The sequence below is a fragment of the Morone saxatilis genome, unplaced genomic scaffold, assembly GCF_004916995.1.
Source record: "Morone saxatilis isolate NCDOM2014 unplaced genomic scaffold, NCSU_SB_2.0 Contig16, whole genome shotgun sequence".
Taxonomy (NCBI): domain Eukaryota; kingdom Metazoa; phylum Chordata; class Actinopteri; family Moronidae; genus Morone; species Morone saxatilis.
The window spans coordinates 6,599,507-6,615,019 of NW_023339718.1; the positions used below are offsets into that span (position 1 = coordinate 6,599,507).

A 15,513-nucleotide genomic window follows, 5' to 3' on the forward strand; every position below is an offset into this window, starting at 1 on the left:
AGTTATGTTTTCCATAAAGTATGATTAAGTTTAAGTAAAGTTATAAAGTTGTGTTGTTGTACTTTAATCAGTGAGTCCTGGTATTGTGCCATGAAAAGCAAACCAGATAAACAGTAAGTTAACTACCGGTTAGCAGCTACTTCAGCAAGAAGTAGCTAAGCTATCTCTCCATCAAGAAACTCCATAAATCACTGAGCGTTGAGGCAGAGCAACAACATAGGCAGAGAGGTCACTGCATGACACACCTTGAATGACATTAATTTATTCATTTGCATAATGAATAATGTAAAAAGTAAATGAAGAAATAAATAGGTTTGGGGAAATAAATAGGGGGTAAATGCCAAGGGAAAATAATACATAAATAAATGCATAAACATATTTTAAAAGTAATACATTAATAAATAAAATGGAAAATTTAATTGTAAAATAAATAAATAGGTGTTGTCATATATTTGCTGCATTTAATGGCACATTCATTTCATTTATTCATTTATTTTTGATTTTGGCAGTTGCGGTTCTCCATATAAATCAACACTTGGTTCTGTTCCAAGTAAGCTAGAGTGACTTTACCTGGAGAGCAAATCCTTTTGTCAATGGTAGCAGATATTTGGACCTGTCCTTTGGAGAAAACCCCAACGTTTTTATCCACTGATCCAGAGTGGGGAAACTAGAACAAACCATACAAACAAACATCATTTCATCAACTTAATGCCTAATATGGCTGAAAGTCCAGGAGAAAGTCTTCTTTCTATTAACCTTTGGATTAACCCATCCTTGTTCACCATAAAAAGTTAAATCTTTAACATCTCAACATTAATCCTACCTAACAATATTTAAAATGGTGTTGATCTATACTGTATGCTATCTCTTGATTCTTTAATCATAACAGTAGGAACAAATTATGTAATAATTTGTCAAAATGTAATACTTTTTATATGTATATATAACCTATATTTTGTGACAATCTGCTGCATTTTGTAATAAACACAAAACCCAATATGTAATAAAATCTCCTACAAAATTATATTAAGTATAATAAATTATGACATATTTTGGTGCCTATTACAAAATGTGGGAGTTTACGCAAGAACTTACATATTGCGTTCATGGTGTTCATGGCAGTGATATTGCACATGTTGCTAATGAGCCATACAATCAGTACATTTTAAACACTCTCTTGACTAATGTGTACGCAAACGTTTCCTTAACATATCGTCATATTGCACAAACTCTCAGATTACTGCAGGTGCTGCTGATGCTAAACCTGTTTCCATTGTTTGCCTTTCCTCTTAGTCATGTGGCCTATCTTAAATATCTTCCTTTTTTTAGCAGCCACAAGTCAGTTTAAGTGCTGCAGAAGAAGAATAACTTGTATCACTGTCATGTTTCACCTACCATTCCTTGGCCAGGGACTGAAAAGGACTTTGACACAAATTTGAGCTGTTTCTTTACATCAGCAGGCATTCGCCAGCTCCTCGACATCTTTGCTTGAAGGATGTACTCAATCCTTCCATGAATCCCCCTGAAGGATGATGGAAAGTCCCTGTAAGGCAGAAACAGTCCACAAATGCAGTTATATGTGAAAGAAAACAATGATACAGTACTAATGCTAGATGATAGAAATTCCCACTTACCCCTGTGGGATTTGAAGCCTGAACTTAAAACGATGAACTCCTTGAGGGAGTACAGTGCCTAAAAAAAGAAGTGAGAATCATTGACAATTCCTGTAGATACCAAATGAATGACAGAGCCTTTATTTCATGTGGTTCACAATCATAAATCAACAACATTTGTATATGCAGTACTTCAGAATGTGTATATATAAGAAAAGTACCATAATGGTAGCCTATACATACAAGTAATAGATAACAGTCAAGACTCATTTGTTTTGTGCAAACTTGTGGATTGTAGACAGCACTGGAAGGAAACAATTTCCTGATTTTTTGGATTTTTTGAAAAAGCATATCTTAAGAATAATGTATTTGGACAATGTATAGGCTACAATAAAAAGCAGCAGTCACCTAATAACCAGACAGGGTTAAGATCCTCAGGTGCCACTTTTTTAAAGCAATATATGTGTAATAAAGATATTAAGGCGATAAAAAAATCATACAAGCCCATCAATCTTATCAAACTAACTCCCATGGTTTTAAAACTCAACACTATCTTGTTATGCGATCACATGGCGCACTGGAACACGTGACACGAGTTTAGGGAAATAGGTGAACTGCGCCAGGTGTATTCAACATTTTTAACCGTCCTCACGGGATCAACTATGTGTGACACGTATATGAGTTTTGCTACAGGTTTGATACAAGGAATGTACAACATGTAAAAATATCATAACTACAAACATAATTAGATGGATCAGGATTTCCACAGACTAGATTACAGCAACAAACACAAGTACATTAACACAAAAGACCCCAAAGGCCACATAGGCCAACACATTTCTTTGGCTTACCTTTAGAATTTTCTGCCACTAAACAGTCTTTGACTTTCAAGTATTTCCTGTGCGCCGTGTGAGATCTCCTGTTATCTCCAGTCCCCTCTGACCAGTGTACGTGCGCGTCCCCTCTGAGTTTCACTGCGAGGCTCTTCACTTTGGTTTCTTTTGTCAGGTTGAAAGTGACTGTTCCTATAACAGTATCTCCTGCAGAAAACGTGTCCTGTGGGTTGACAGCTTCATAAATCAGGTTGAGGTCCTTTATGGGAGACATTGCGGCTGTATCGGCCGGACGCGTTGCGTTTGTCCCACCTGTGGTTGTGGAGCAGGAGTCCTGTTGGCTCCACCCAAAGAGGGAAATGGAAACGCACCAAATATTACCTAAACTGGAGGAAGTTGAAACATGTATTTCAACATACTTTTAAACAATTGCACAAAAGGCTAGTCAGGTTTTCACAATTTAAGATGGAATTGAGGTTAAGGGTAAGTATTGTGTTAAATATTAGGCACTTGAGAAATTATTAAGTTTCATTAAGTTGCTTAATATACAAAATTCTTAGTGGATTCGCCACATAATGAGGTATCTACAAAGATGCAAGAAACAGGTGTATCTTTGATGAAAACAGATTATGTGGGTTTTGTTTGTGCTACCTCGTGGCCTAGAAATAAAAAATACAACCAAAGGAAGTAGTTATAACAAAGTGTTCCCATGTGAGTTTTCTAGTTAGAGAGGAATAATAATAAAAAAGGAAAGAAATAGGTGTATCTTTAGATTATTCACCAAGGGCTGTGCTATCTTGTGGCCTAGAAATAAAAGAAATACAACAGAATTAAGTATTTATAATAGAAATAGTTCTCACTCACACTGAAAGATTCGCAGAGACTTTACGCAACAGTTCTTTATTAAAATGTGGAGTAAACACTGCCAGTGTGAGAGTAGAACAAATCAGGTTTGCTAAGTATTATGTAATGAAACAGACAGAAGTAGCTGTCACATGTTAAACTCCACAGACTTGAAAATAAAGGAAAGTATATATTTTGCCTCCTTGTTGAACACTTTATTAAAAATAAAACATCAAAGGTGTTTTTCTTGATACTGTACATGTTGTCCAGTTTTTATGTCCTAGAAACAAGAGGAGGGGCACAGGAAATACAGGGGAAGTTGATAAGGAACAGGAGATTAAGTAGACTTATTTCTTTTCAGTATGTCCTCGTCCGTCTTCTGCATGTTTCATTAAATCTATACAAATATATAAAATGTGTACTTTGGTGTGTGTTGAGGCACTCACAGAGTAAACACTGAGGAAGAGTCACATGCAAGTGGACCAGAGCCAAAGAGCTTAGTACCAGCATTGTAATCTACCAGCCAATCCCCATACATCATTCATTTTACACAGCCCACGTTTCAACAACATTTACATCTTTCTAAGATATGATTGTTGTTCATGCTTTAGTTCATTTTCAGTCAAGACTCTGAACCTGAAAATAAAAGCCTATTTAAACTCCTTTCCAAATATTACAACGCACCACACCCACCATAAACGTTGCTGTTTCTCAGCTCTGCCTAGTGGTAGAAAAGTTGCTACATTTACACTGAAGAAATCTGGAAGGAAAATTGCTAAGGCCTTTATCAACCAAAATACAGTATTGTGGACATTTCCATGGATTAAATAGGAAATACAGAGGATACATTCAGTCTTTAATTGACTACAGTTTACCAAACTTACCATAGTTCATACTGAAGAAAACCATGGTGGGATATGCAGGAGATTTGGTCCTCTGGCGTGAGAGAGGTTAATGTATTATAGGATATGGTTGTGTGACATCAATGCCCATTGTACCTTCAACTGAAGTGGTGGAAAAAAGACACAAGTCAACTAGAAGCGATGACCAAAACTGAACATCACAGGTTTTATTTCTTTGGCCTGAGTATAAGCCACATTTCGTTGTACTTGTGACAATGACAAATAAAGATTCTGATTCTGATCAAAACAAGTCACAGTGGTGCCATTTTGTGGCTGGCTGTCTTAAGTGCACTTAACTAAATTAGATCCTCGGCCTGAAAGCAGGCGATCTGTAATCTAATTGCAGGCCACAGCAGAATACATCATGCAACTGATATCAGTTAGATAGACCTTCAACTGGAAGTGGGCAAAATTAAACATACAAATCAAGAACAAGTCAATTCGAAGTGTTGATGGTGGATGTGATAGTTGTGTTTGTCTATCTTCAGTAGTAAGAAGGAAATCAGTTCATGCAAGACAAGCCTGATGTAAAGGCAACATGAATCGGCATTGCTATGATAACTTCACAGTGATGCTGTTAACAGAAATGAACAAATAATATGATTCATTCTTATATACAATGGATTTCCTTTAAAGTCTGTCCCAATTTTCAGCAAATATACATTTATACTACACTGGCATGACCTGACACCACTAGCTGGCTGGAAAGTAATTAATCTAAAAATATATACTTTTATATATTACTTTTAAGAGTCACATACTGTAGGAAGACAACATTCAGTAAACTACTGCCAGTGAGAGTCTTACATAGTTTAGCCTATCTGTCTATATCAGAGACAGCACTTGGAAGAGTCCCAGGTTCCAACGATTTCCCCAGATGGTGGAGAGGTTGGTGTTGGTGTCAGTTATGTTTGCTGTCTCTCCCATTGCACAATGTCTGGTTAACAAGTGTCCGCCACCTGCTGCCCTGCTAGTAAAGAAGATGAGGCAAAAGAACATCTAACTAACACTGGACATTTTATATACTTAGTAAAATTATAATATATATATCCTCCTTAGTTTTTTGGCTTTGTTTAAAGTAATTTGATTATGGTACAATTAGATGCTATGTAAACTTTTGTCCCTTCTCCAAAATACTCATATGTTTCCTTGAAAGGAAGACCAAAGTGAATTCTTGTGTGGGACCAAAAAGGGGGTGAGGTGGCCTTTCTTGGAGCATGAGCATGTCTGGAAGCTTGCCTCTCTGCCCATATCCCAGTCTTGTCACTATCACCACAAAAGATGCAGGGCTACAGGTGGACACCTTTATACGGGTCTTGGTGCATTCAGACACTCCCCAGTGTGGTGACTGCTGAGAGCCTGACTTCCTGGGAGCCAATGTCATTCCTGTAGTGCTGAATATGAGTTGCAATCAGCCTGAGACAATATACCTGCCAAAGTTTCTTCTTGCAGCTGCAGATATTTACTTATTTATTATTTTGTTTGGCTGTTCACATTATTTTTTGAATGTGGTCTACATCAGAATCCAGTGTGAACAGATTCCCAGTCCTGAAGTGACCCACACGATGAATGTCAATCTAAAGTGATGTAAAAGTCACAAGCATTCTGATATGACTGTTCACACTGAGATCACATTGCAAGAAATTTGAGGTGGATGTGATTGAGACCACATTTGAAAATGAATTAAAAAGATCAGATTCCATATGATTTATGCTGTTCACACTGCCATGCTAAAATCAGATATATGAGCAAATCTGATTAGCGTCACTTTGGCCTGCAGTCTGGATGCAGCCTATGTATAGCCTATGATTCTAAACTTAGAACAGAGTAAACGTATATTGTGCAATTGGTAGTTAGCACTACCACTTATAGGTTTAATGTTTAATGTGTGAAATAATATGAGAGTATTTTTTTGCCACTTGCAACATATGTCATAAATCATACAAGTAGGCGAGATCAAAACTTCATGCAACCTCCCTTTATGCATACATCACTTATATAGATGAATGGAGCATCCATGCATTCCTCCTCATATCTCTTCAGGGGGACATACATGGTCCCAAAAGTGTAGATTTCCTTTGAAATGCTATTGTTATTGTCCAAGGATCAAAGCAACATACATGTCTTATGGGTGACTGTCCACCTGTAACTACTGTAACTACTACTGGTCATTAGGCCTTTTCAAATAAAAAATAAATCCCTGTGGGCTACCGTTTGTGCTGTGTCTTCATTTGTTTACTCTTTTGCATATTCTGTTTCTGTCTTTCAATACTCTGGAAAGCCTGGATTTTTAAAACCAAGTTACATAATTCACATAATGAACCCAGGCCGCTGCAGCAACTCCGTATATGGGTCACCTTCCTGTTTCTTCAGGAAACAGGAAACAGTTGTTTATCCATTAAAAGCAGTACTTCCGGCAGTCCTGAGATAACATCTGTTATGATTTGGTGCGTCTTGCCAGTGTTTTGTGTTCTGTCAGTGCTGAACACACTGGTCCAGGATGTTGAGGTGGAGCCATGTCTCAGTGAAGATGAGGACACAGCTACTGGTCGAATTAAAGGGCATGAAAACATTTGTTTTGCATTGTCATGAATGAATAACCATTTGTAATAAAAGTAATAAACCCAGTGAAAAACATTACAAATAGCTCAAATTCCCTCATCATGTGTTTGTATTTCTAGACTATTTGTGTTCTCCCTGTTGAAACATAGGTGGAGCAGTAGGGGCTTGATACGGCACTGGTGGGAAAGCTGCATTTGGATAGCCATACGGAGCAGGCTGTTGTGGCCACTGATTGTAGCCACTTGTTGGGTTCAGCTGTTGAGTGGGATTTGGTGCTGGGTATCCATAAGCACCTGGACCTGCTGGCATAGGATATGGACCAGTAGGGAAGGCAGGGGGAGGGAAGTCACTGTAACTTGGGGCCCCAACAGCCCCAGCTGGGTAAGGACCCATAGCCTGACCAGGGTGAAGGTTAGCAAAGCCAGAAGGAACGATGTTCAGTGGAAATATCACCTCTGGGTCAGTGGCGAAACTGATGTCCAAATACACCTGGGAAACAGAAATATATCAAAAAGTAAAAGCTGTCTACATCAGAAATTATTGGAATAAAACTGCCAAAGCAATGAATTCACTCCTGAGTTGATGTAACATCACCATTACATAATTAAATACCTTGACGCAATAGTCAACTGAGAGGATTTCACAATTATGGAGAGTGTAGATGGCATCGACAGGAACCTTCAGTTGGCAGGAGACAGTTTCCTCCGAGTTCACTGGGATATTGTCCCCAACCATTTTGCACAGACTTTTCTCACTGGAAGTAGTGGAACCACTGGCGCGGTACACTGTTGTCTGCAGTAAATTGAATTTGGCCCTCATTGTTTTGGAAGAGGAGTTGCTGATTTTGGCAACAAAAGATAAAGTGTCACCTATCAAAAAAAACATATTATTGATTGTTTTCTGGAATAATATGACCACACATAGACATACACATATACAGTATTTCAGTGCTGTAAAATTGTTAATAAAGTTAATAAATTAACACCTGAACAACTTCCTTGTGACTGAGTAATGAAACATGAATGAACAAAGCTGTAAACATCTGATATCATCTGGCAATAAACTGTATTTTATATCTGGCAATAAACTGTATTTTATATCTGGCAATACACTGTATTTTATATCTGGCATTGACACTTAGTTGTGTTTGAAGTAAGCTGGAATGACTTTACCTGGAGAGCAAATGTTTTTGTCAACGGTAGCAGACATTTGGACCCGTTCTTTGGAGAAAACCCCAACGTCTTTATTCACGGAACCAGATTGAGGACACTAGAATAAACCATACAAACAAACATTATTTCATGTCAACTCAAAGCCTCATATGGTTGAAATTCAAAGTCCAGGAGAAAGTCATCTGGCTATTAACTTTTAGATAAAGCCATCCTTGTTCAGAAACACCTTAACATAAATCCTCTTTTGCCAGGTTTAAGCTGGTGTTGAACAATACTGTATGTGCACTTCAACACTCTCTTCAGTTAGTGGTATCTTCTATTATTATAGTCCGTTATTAAGCATATTAATTGACATATGATACAAACAGATTATTGTATGTCCTGTTGCTTAAACTGTTAACAGTATTGCCTTTCCCTCAAGCCCCTCTATTCCATTCTGTCAGTTTGTGCTAAGAGTGTCCTGACTGAGTTCATTCATGGTTTGTACTTGAACTGAAGAGTTTTTTTGTCCTTTGTTGCTGAGTGTGTTTTTTTAACCCCCTTTTTAATTGGGATTTTAGCAGGCATATACAACACTTGTATCAGTGACAAATACAACTGCCTGTTATTGTTCCTGAGTGAGTAGTTGGTTCAGATTTATTTGATATTCCAAATTATGTTTACTTTGGCGATGTTTCACATCTAATTCTGGATATTATTATGATCTGTTAAAGTAGAGATGTATTGATATACAGATTGATGTGATTCTGTTACATTTCTGTCATAGTTTGGAGTTATTTCATGTCTTATTTTGTAATTCTCTTCCACTTGTGTCTTGCTTAAATGTACTTCCTGTCTGTTTACCCTCAAGTTTTGACTATGTGCCCTGCCCTGCTTATTTTCACCTCTCTTATTGCATTTGGTTTCAATCCTCCTTCCCAGTGTTGTGACAGATTTTTGTATTCTAGCTAATGTGATGGAAGTTAATTTGTATATATACTCTTACCAATAAAAATCGCTGATTTGACTGAATGACAACAGTGCTTATGGATTCCACTGTTTGCTTCAAATATCCTAACTATTTTCCTTTTCAGCAGCCAAAAGCCAGTTCAGTTGCTCCAGAAGTAGATCAATTTGTATCATTGTAATGTCACACATACCGCTACTTGGCCAGGGAGTGAAAAGCACTTTGACACATATTTGAGCTCTTTCTGTACGTTCGAAGGCATTCGCCAGCTCCTCGACATCTTTGCTTCAAGGATGTAGACGATCTTTCCATATTCCCCTTTGAAGGATGACGGAAAGTCCCTGTAAGACAGAAGCAGTCCACAAATGCAGTTCTATGTGAAAGAAAACAATAATACAGTGCTAATGCTAGATGCTAGATATTCCCACTTACCCCTGTGGGAATTTAAGCTCAAAAGCGAAACAGTGGTCTCCTTGGGGAAGTACAGTGCCTAAAAAAAGAAGTGAGAATCATTGACAATTCCTGTAAATAGCTTATCAATGGTGGTTCTGGGAATATGCGTAAATCAACATTTATGTTCAGTACTTCAGAATGAGTTTAAAGATAAAAAAAACACCAAAGATTTTTATATGAAGAAATAGTGGATTTGGACAATGTAATCTTTGCAATAAGATCAGTCACCTGACACGTAGACAGATCCTCAGTTACCAATATTTCGACACCTTCTTACGTCATTTTTTCAGGTTTTTCAGAAAACACAAAAAACTGAACCAAATATTGATATATGATATTTATTAATAATTTCACCTAAAAGGTTGTGACAATAGATGACTACTGACATACTAATAACAGTGTCTGTCAATTAGGAATAATCTCGTTATCTCGAGAAAACGAATTAATAAGTCGTTATCACGAGATAACAGTGTATATAAAAAAAAAAAAATTCCATGGCCGTTCTCGGCTTCCATACGAAATTAAAGAGGATCCTTTATAATTTTTTACTTATGCACATCATTTCTAGCTGCTAGATTACAATAAGGTATTCAAGCCTTCTTAATTAGATCATGTAATGTGGGAAAACTGAGACAAAAAATAGATTAAGTATTGTTTGAAAAGACAGAAAGGAGTTAACAGGACACACAGATGCATCTTATCAAACCAACACCCGTGCTTTAAAAACAACACAACTTCTCTCCAAGATGAGCAAGATAATCAAAGGGCCTCCACATTCCTTTGGCCTACCTCTGGAATGTTCTCCCACCAGGTATTCTTTATGTTTGAAGTATCTCTTGTTCGCACTGTAACTGCTCTCGTCGTCTCCACTGCCCTCCGTCCAGTGTACATTCGCGTCTCCTTTCAGTTTCACAATAAGGCTCTTCACTTTGGTTTCTTTTGTCAGAGTGAAAGTGACTGTGCCTGTCACAGTATCTCCCGCCGAAAAGGTGTCCTGTGGGTTGACAGCTTCATGAGTCAGTTTAAAGTCCGTTATCCGAGACATTTTAGATGTGCTGGCTGCTAAGTCCTACTACTACTACTACTACTACTGACATTCAGATCAGCAACTGAACTCTAAATGGCTCCACCCCAAGAGTGAGGTCATAAGATAAAACCCAGTTACAACATTTATTACAACACACTTTACATCAACTCTGCTGTCGTAACACTATACTACTCAAGGCTATATAACCGACACAACGTTAAGGTGAATAACATCTTATAAAGTTTTTTAAGTACTATGTTCAACGTGGCTATTTCACAGGGGAAATGAAAATGTGTAAATATAAATCGTTCTTAATACATCAGTGTCTTCCACATTTACATTAATCAGAAAAATGGCTAATGATTAATCTTTAAAAGTGGAAAGAAAAGGGTGTAGCTACGACAAAGTGAACAATTGACAGAGACACTTTTACGCAACAGTTCTTTATTCAAATGTAGAGAAAACATTTGAAAGTAGAACAAATAAGGTTCGCAAAGTTGTGTATTAAAATAGACAGAGGTAGTCGTCCCATGTTAAACTCAACAGACTTAATTTTGGGGGCAAAATATACATATTAGGCTCTTAGTTGGTTGCTTTAATTTAAAAGAATACATAGTTAAATAAAATTTCTTGACACAGCACGTTTTCCAGTTTGTCAACTATGGCCTTCAAACAGAAGAGGTAGAGGAAGTAAGTATAAAGTATAGTGTTAAAAAATAAAAATAAAAAATCAGTCTAGCACACTTGAGCTGAACAAGGCACATAAAATGCACAGTGTATCCCGATGACTGGGGCTTGAGTAATGATGTTATCAGCTGAACAAAGCCAACTACAAACCGGAACTGACCAGAAAACAACACATCACATACAAAGCAAAAGTCCTATTTTGTATATTATTCTTTTCACGAATACTACATATTGTTCAAAATGGCTTTTTAATTTTAATATAGTGTTAAAGACACGATTCAGGTGATTGATTGCACATTTTAACTACTGGCGTACATTATTTTGCATCCGATTTTTCCGCAGCAGAAGGTGGGAAGAGGAGCGAATATGCCGGAGGAGCTTCATCTGATTGAGACAGGAAGTCGGAGTTCATCATTGGCGCAGAAGGCAGCATGTTGTACGAAGGAGCAGTCGGGGATACGTTTAACGGTGGAGGATAAGGAGGGGGGTTGATATCTGGGGCACATGGGGGTGTGTGAAATGTTGGAGCAGTAGGTGGAGGGTGAAGCACAGAAGACGATGAGGAAGATGAAAATGGAGATCCATACGGAGAAGCCATTGGCACTGGGTTATTGTAGTCCCCACTCGTGTGAGCAGGGTATGCAGGTGGTGGTGCTGAATAATTCTGGACTCCTGGTTGTCCATAAGTGCCTGAATGTGGGGATGTAGGATAAGGACCCATAGCCACCGGAGGGGGGGGGAAGTTGCCGTTGCTTTGGCCCCCAATAGCCCCACCTGGGTAGGGACCCATAGCCACCGCAGGGGGAGGGAAGTCGCTGTTGCTTGGGCCCCCAAAAGCCCCACCTGGATAGGGACCCGTAGCCACCGCAGGGGGAGGGAAGTCGCTGTTGCTTGGGCCCCCAATAGCCCCAGCTGGATAGAAATGTGCAGCCATAACGGGAGGAAACATGACCACAGGGAAAATGATCTCTGGGTCGAAAGCAAAGCTGATGTCCAGGTACACCTGAGTAAAAAAGCAGATGATGCTTTATTTTTTAAAATAGAATAGCAAGAGAGCATATGATACCCTCAACAAATCTGAAAAATCTTTATCAATGTTTATGGGTCAAAGGTTTTCTCACAAGCTCAAAAGTACATCTATAAAAATACTATACTTAAATAAAGATACACTGTTGCATACCTTTAAATGGTATTCCACTGAGATAATGTCACAATTCTGGATTGTCTGAAGCAGATCACGGGGAATCTTCATTGCACACTTAACATGCTTCTGTGTTTTGGTTTTAATACAGTCGCCAGCCACTTTGTGAATAACGGTGTTCTCAGTTTTGGTATTGCCGTGGGCACGGTATATCACATCCCGGATTAAACTGAATTTGGGCGTCATCTCACTGGTAGAGGTATTGTGGATTTTTGCAACAATTGTGATAGTTTCACCTATGAGGAGAACAACACAATAGTTTTGATTAATTGTCATTTGCCACACAGGAACACATAGGTGCTCCAGAATGTGTATTATACAAAGACAGCAAAACTTACTCATCTTATATGAATGATTCTGAAAAGCTAATTCCCACCCACATCTTACTTCATGCATGTTATTTGAAAGTTCTACTGTATCAGACCAACTCTGATCAATTATGGTCTTTTTTCTTTTATTTAGTTTAATGAACGTATATCAGGTAACAGAACTAGCAACTCCAAACTTTAACCCAAATTTCTATCAACTCTTTTTTTCATGCTTTACTAAAACCATCACTGACAACAGACCATTTTCATGGCAGACATAATAAGCACAGGTGTAAGCCAGCACACACTACCAGGGTACTGGAATGGACTAAATGGAATGCGGCCGGTGTTATTACTTCCACATGTGCTTCTCCTGCATGACATGTCACAACGTCTGTTTTAAAAAAAAAAAAAAAAGTTCAATTTATTTCTTGTTGGCAAAAGTAATAAGTTTGATAAGGCAACTATAATGTCAACAGCATTCTTGCAGATTGTTTTATTATAATTGTCCAAAATGTTGGGTGTAACAGCCATCACATGGCAACAGGTTTTTTTTGTCATCCTTCCATGACTTAAACCTACCATGTTTGAAGAAGAATTTTACTACCTGGAGCATAAGCTCTCCTGTCAACGGTCACATCCATGTGTGCATTTCCTTTTGAGAAAAACCCCATCTCTTTGTTTGTTGAACCAACTTGGTGTGACTGGAATGCAATAAACAGAGAAAACAATTACTGTTGATCTACTGCCATTTGCTAGACAATACAGTACAAATTTATTATTATAAATATTATTTATTACAGTTACAGAGCAGCGAAAGACACCCAGGTCGTCAGGACCAGGAGTGAGTATCACTGCACTGGAACTACTTTCTACAGAGGAAATGATATCTATGAAAACTGTCCACAGCACAATTATTCACAATAACTGGGAAATTGCTGCACAAATATAATTTCAAATTCTATTGTGCCTTCCTCACAGCAGACAATTTTACTTGCATAGCAGGGAAAGCACATATGGAGCAAATGGCTTTTAGTGTAGTATTACAGGAAACCAAACATGCGACTGAGCATGTGCAATAGCTGGAGCCTCTAATTGGAATCCATTTATTGCTATTAATTACAACTGTGCTTTCCCTACCATGAAATGTTCTGGAAATGAATTCAGAGCTGGATATCTCAAAACCTCAGCAAATACTATCTGTGTGTAGTCCGTTTCTCTTCTTTTCTGCAACAAGAGTGCTGCATCCAAGACAAAGGCCCCCACTGTAACTTATAACAAATAGTCTCCTCATAGTATGCTGTGTTATAATTCTGTCTAGTGACATATCAGAGATTTGTGTATATATATTTTTTATATTTTAAACACCATCAGAGATTGAAGGTTTGGAAAGGAATTGGAGACAAAATTGATCTCCTTTTCCACTGTATGGTCCATCCTCCAACTCCTGCACAGCTTGGCCTCTAGCTTGTAGACAATCTTTCCATGACTCCCCCTGAAGGATGAAGGCATGCTCCTGTGATGGAGAACCAGCAGATTAACGTTGTGTAATCTGAATTTAATTAACATGAGTTTATAGAATGTGCAGGAGTAGGCTATTTATGACATTGTAAAAAAGTGCAAACATTATGTTAGTAAACTGTCTTACTGTACTTACCCTGGTGGTATTTGAATACTGAATGAATAGACATGGATTCCCTGAGGAACTACAGTTTCTGAAAGGGAAAGAATTTTGGTGTAACAGTAGTATTGTACTTTTGCCAATAGACCCCCCTAAATGTTACACACTGGACCTTTTAAAGTTTTAAATGTGGGATTTAAACATTTATATTGTGGTAGCTACTTCTTTTAAAGGGTGATTGGTACAGTTTTTTAATTTCTGCCTTGTGGAACCTTTCTTGCCATAAATTAAAAAACATTAGACCAACACATGATACATTTCTGTAATACTGAAGACGTGAACTCCCAATCTGAAGATGAAACAAGGTTATATCATATTCCAAAGACGTGTGATATACCCTTTTGTCTAAATCTTTTTTTTTGTAACATTTGGTTGACTGGGACAGCACATCTTATCATAAATTTGGGCTAGTGTAAGCATATATATATCACACAATTGAGTTCATACTTTGATATAATTTCACATGCACTGTGTGTGGAATCACAACCACCATCCTCCAAAATGTTATTGAACACATTTTACTGCAGGAAAAGTCTTTCTGTATCTCTACTGCATTCTACTGCAATAGATTACTCAGGGTTAGTTAGGATGGGTTAAGAAGTCAAAGCTGAAATGAGTGTTAGGTTTGGTTTGGTTAGTATATTAGTGTATTAGTGCTTGCTATCTGGCTTTGTGGTTGATTAGGGGTCCGACCACATGAAGAGGTTGGGAACCATTAATCTAGAGCATTCGGAGAGTACACAATGGTTCTATATTGCAAGGCTGATCATTTTCAACATTAGCAAACCCTCTTAGCGCTGTTTTGGGTGATTGGGACAAAAAAACAGCCAAACATCCATCAATTCCAAAAATAGAAATATGACATTAACACATGTTTTATTGATTGTGTTGCAATAGCACACCATACTCATGTTTCCATCAAAGGTTTGTGCCATACTGTAACTATGACAATTTCATGACCTCATGATAAAACTAGCTAAAGCTTATGTCATTTTCCTCACATGATGCATTTGAGGATCAGCTTCCCGTTTGATGCTTGCCCCACCTACCTAAGTAATTGGATGCAACTGTAATGCAATAGTGATTATGTGGTTTCACAGCTAAGGCTCAGCAAAATATGGTTTTACTTTCCCTCATCAGGCAAGGAAATAAACCCAAAAAAAAAAAATATATACCCAATATATATATCTATATATATAGATATATATATATATAGATATATATCTATATATATAGATATATATATATCTATATATATAGATTATATATATATATATATATATAT

General features: G+C 37.7%; 3 protein-coding genes across 3 annotated transcripts in view; all 3 read right to left on the reverse strand.

Annotated features, from left to right (window-relative positions):
• The window catches only part of LOC118325644 (arrestin domain-containing protein 3-like), a 4,807-nt gene extending 2,044 nt beyond the window's left edge, over positions 1-2,763 (reverse strand). Inside the window, exons 1-4 of the mRNA XM_035658396.1 lie at positions 2,465-2,763; positions 1,635-1,692; positions 1,396-1,543; positions 571-667 (exon numbers count right to left, since the gene is read on the reverse strand). Of these exons, the coding sequence (XP_035514289.1) occupies positions 571-667; positions 1,396-1,543; positions 1,635-1,692; positions 2,465-2,720 (559 nt within the window). The 5' untranslated portion in view covers positions 2,721-2,763. The remainder of the gene's footprint in view (positions 1-570; positions 668-1,395; positions 1,544-1,634; positions 1,693-2,464) is intronic.
• A 605-nt stretch (positions 2,764-3,368) lies between these two features.
• LOC118325646 (arrestin domain-containing protein 3-like) lies at positions 3,369-10,270 on the reverse strand (the record flags this gene model as incomplete). Its single annotated transcript, XM_035658399.1, is given in 6 exon segments — positions 3,369-7,242; positions 7,366-7,622; positions 7,926-8,022; positions 9,065-9,212; positions 9,304-9,361; positions 10,114-10,270. Coding segments are annotated over 6 exon segments (1,086 nt in total), but the record flags the coding sequence as incomplete, so codon positions are not given.
• Positions 10,271-10,778: 508 nt separating this feature from the next.
• The window catches only part of LOC118325645 (arrestin domain-containing protein 3-like), a 5,466-nt gene continuing 731 nt past the window's right edge, over positions 10,779-15,513 (reverse strand). The window contains exons 2-6 of the mRNA XM_035658397.1: positions 14,205-14,262; positions 13,916-14,063; positions 13,155-13,251; positions 12,219-12,475; positions 10,779-12,041 (exon numbers count right to left, since the gene is read on the reverse strand). Of these exons, the coding sequence (XP_035514290.1) occupies positions 11,355-12,041; positions 12,219-12,475; positions 13,155-13,251; positions 13,916-14,063; positions 14,205-14,262 (1,247 nt within the window). The 3' untranslated portion in view covers positions 10,779-11,354. The remainder of the gene's footprint in view (positions 12,042-12,218; positions 12,476-13,154; positions 13,252-13,915; positions 14,064-14,204; positions 14,263-15,513) is intronic.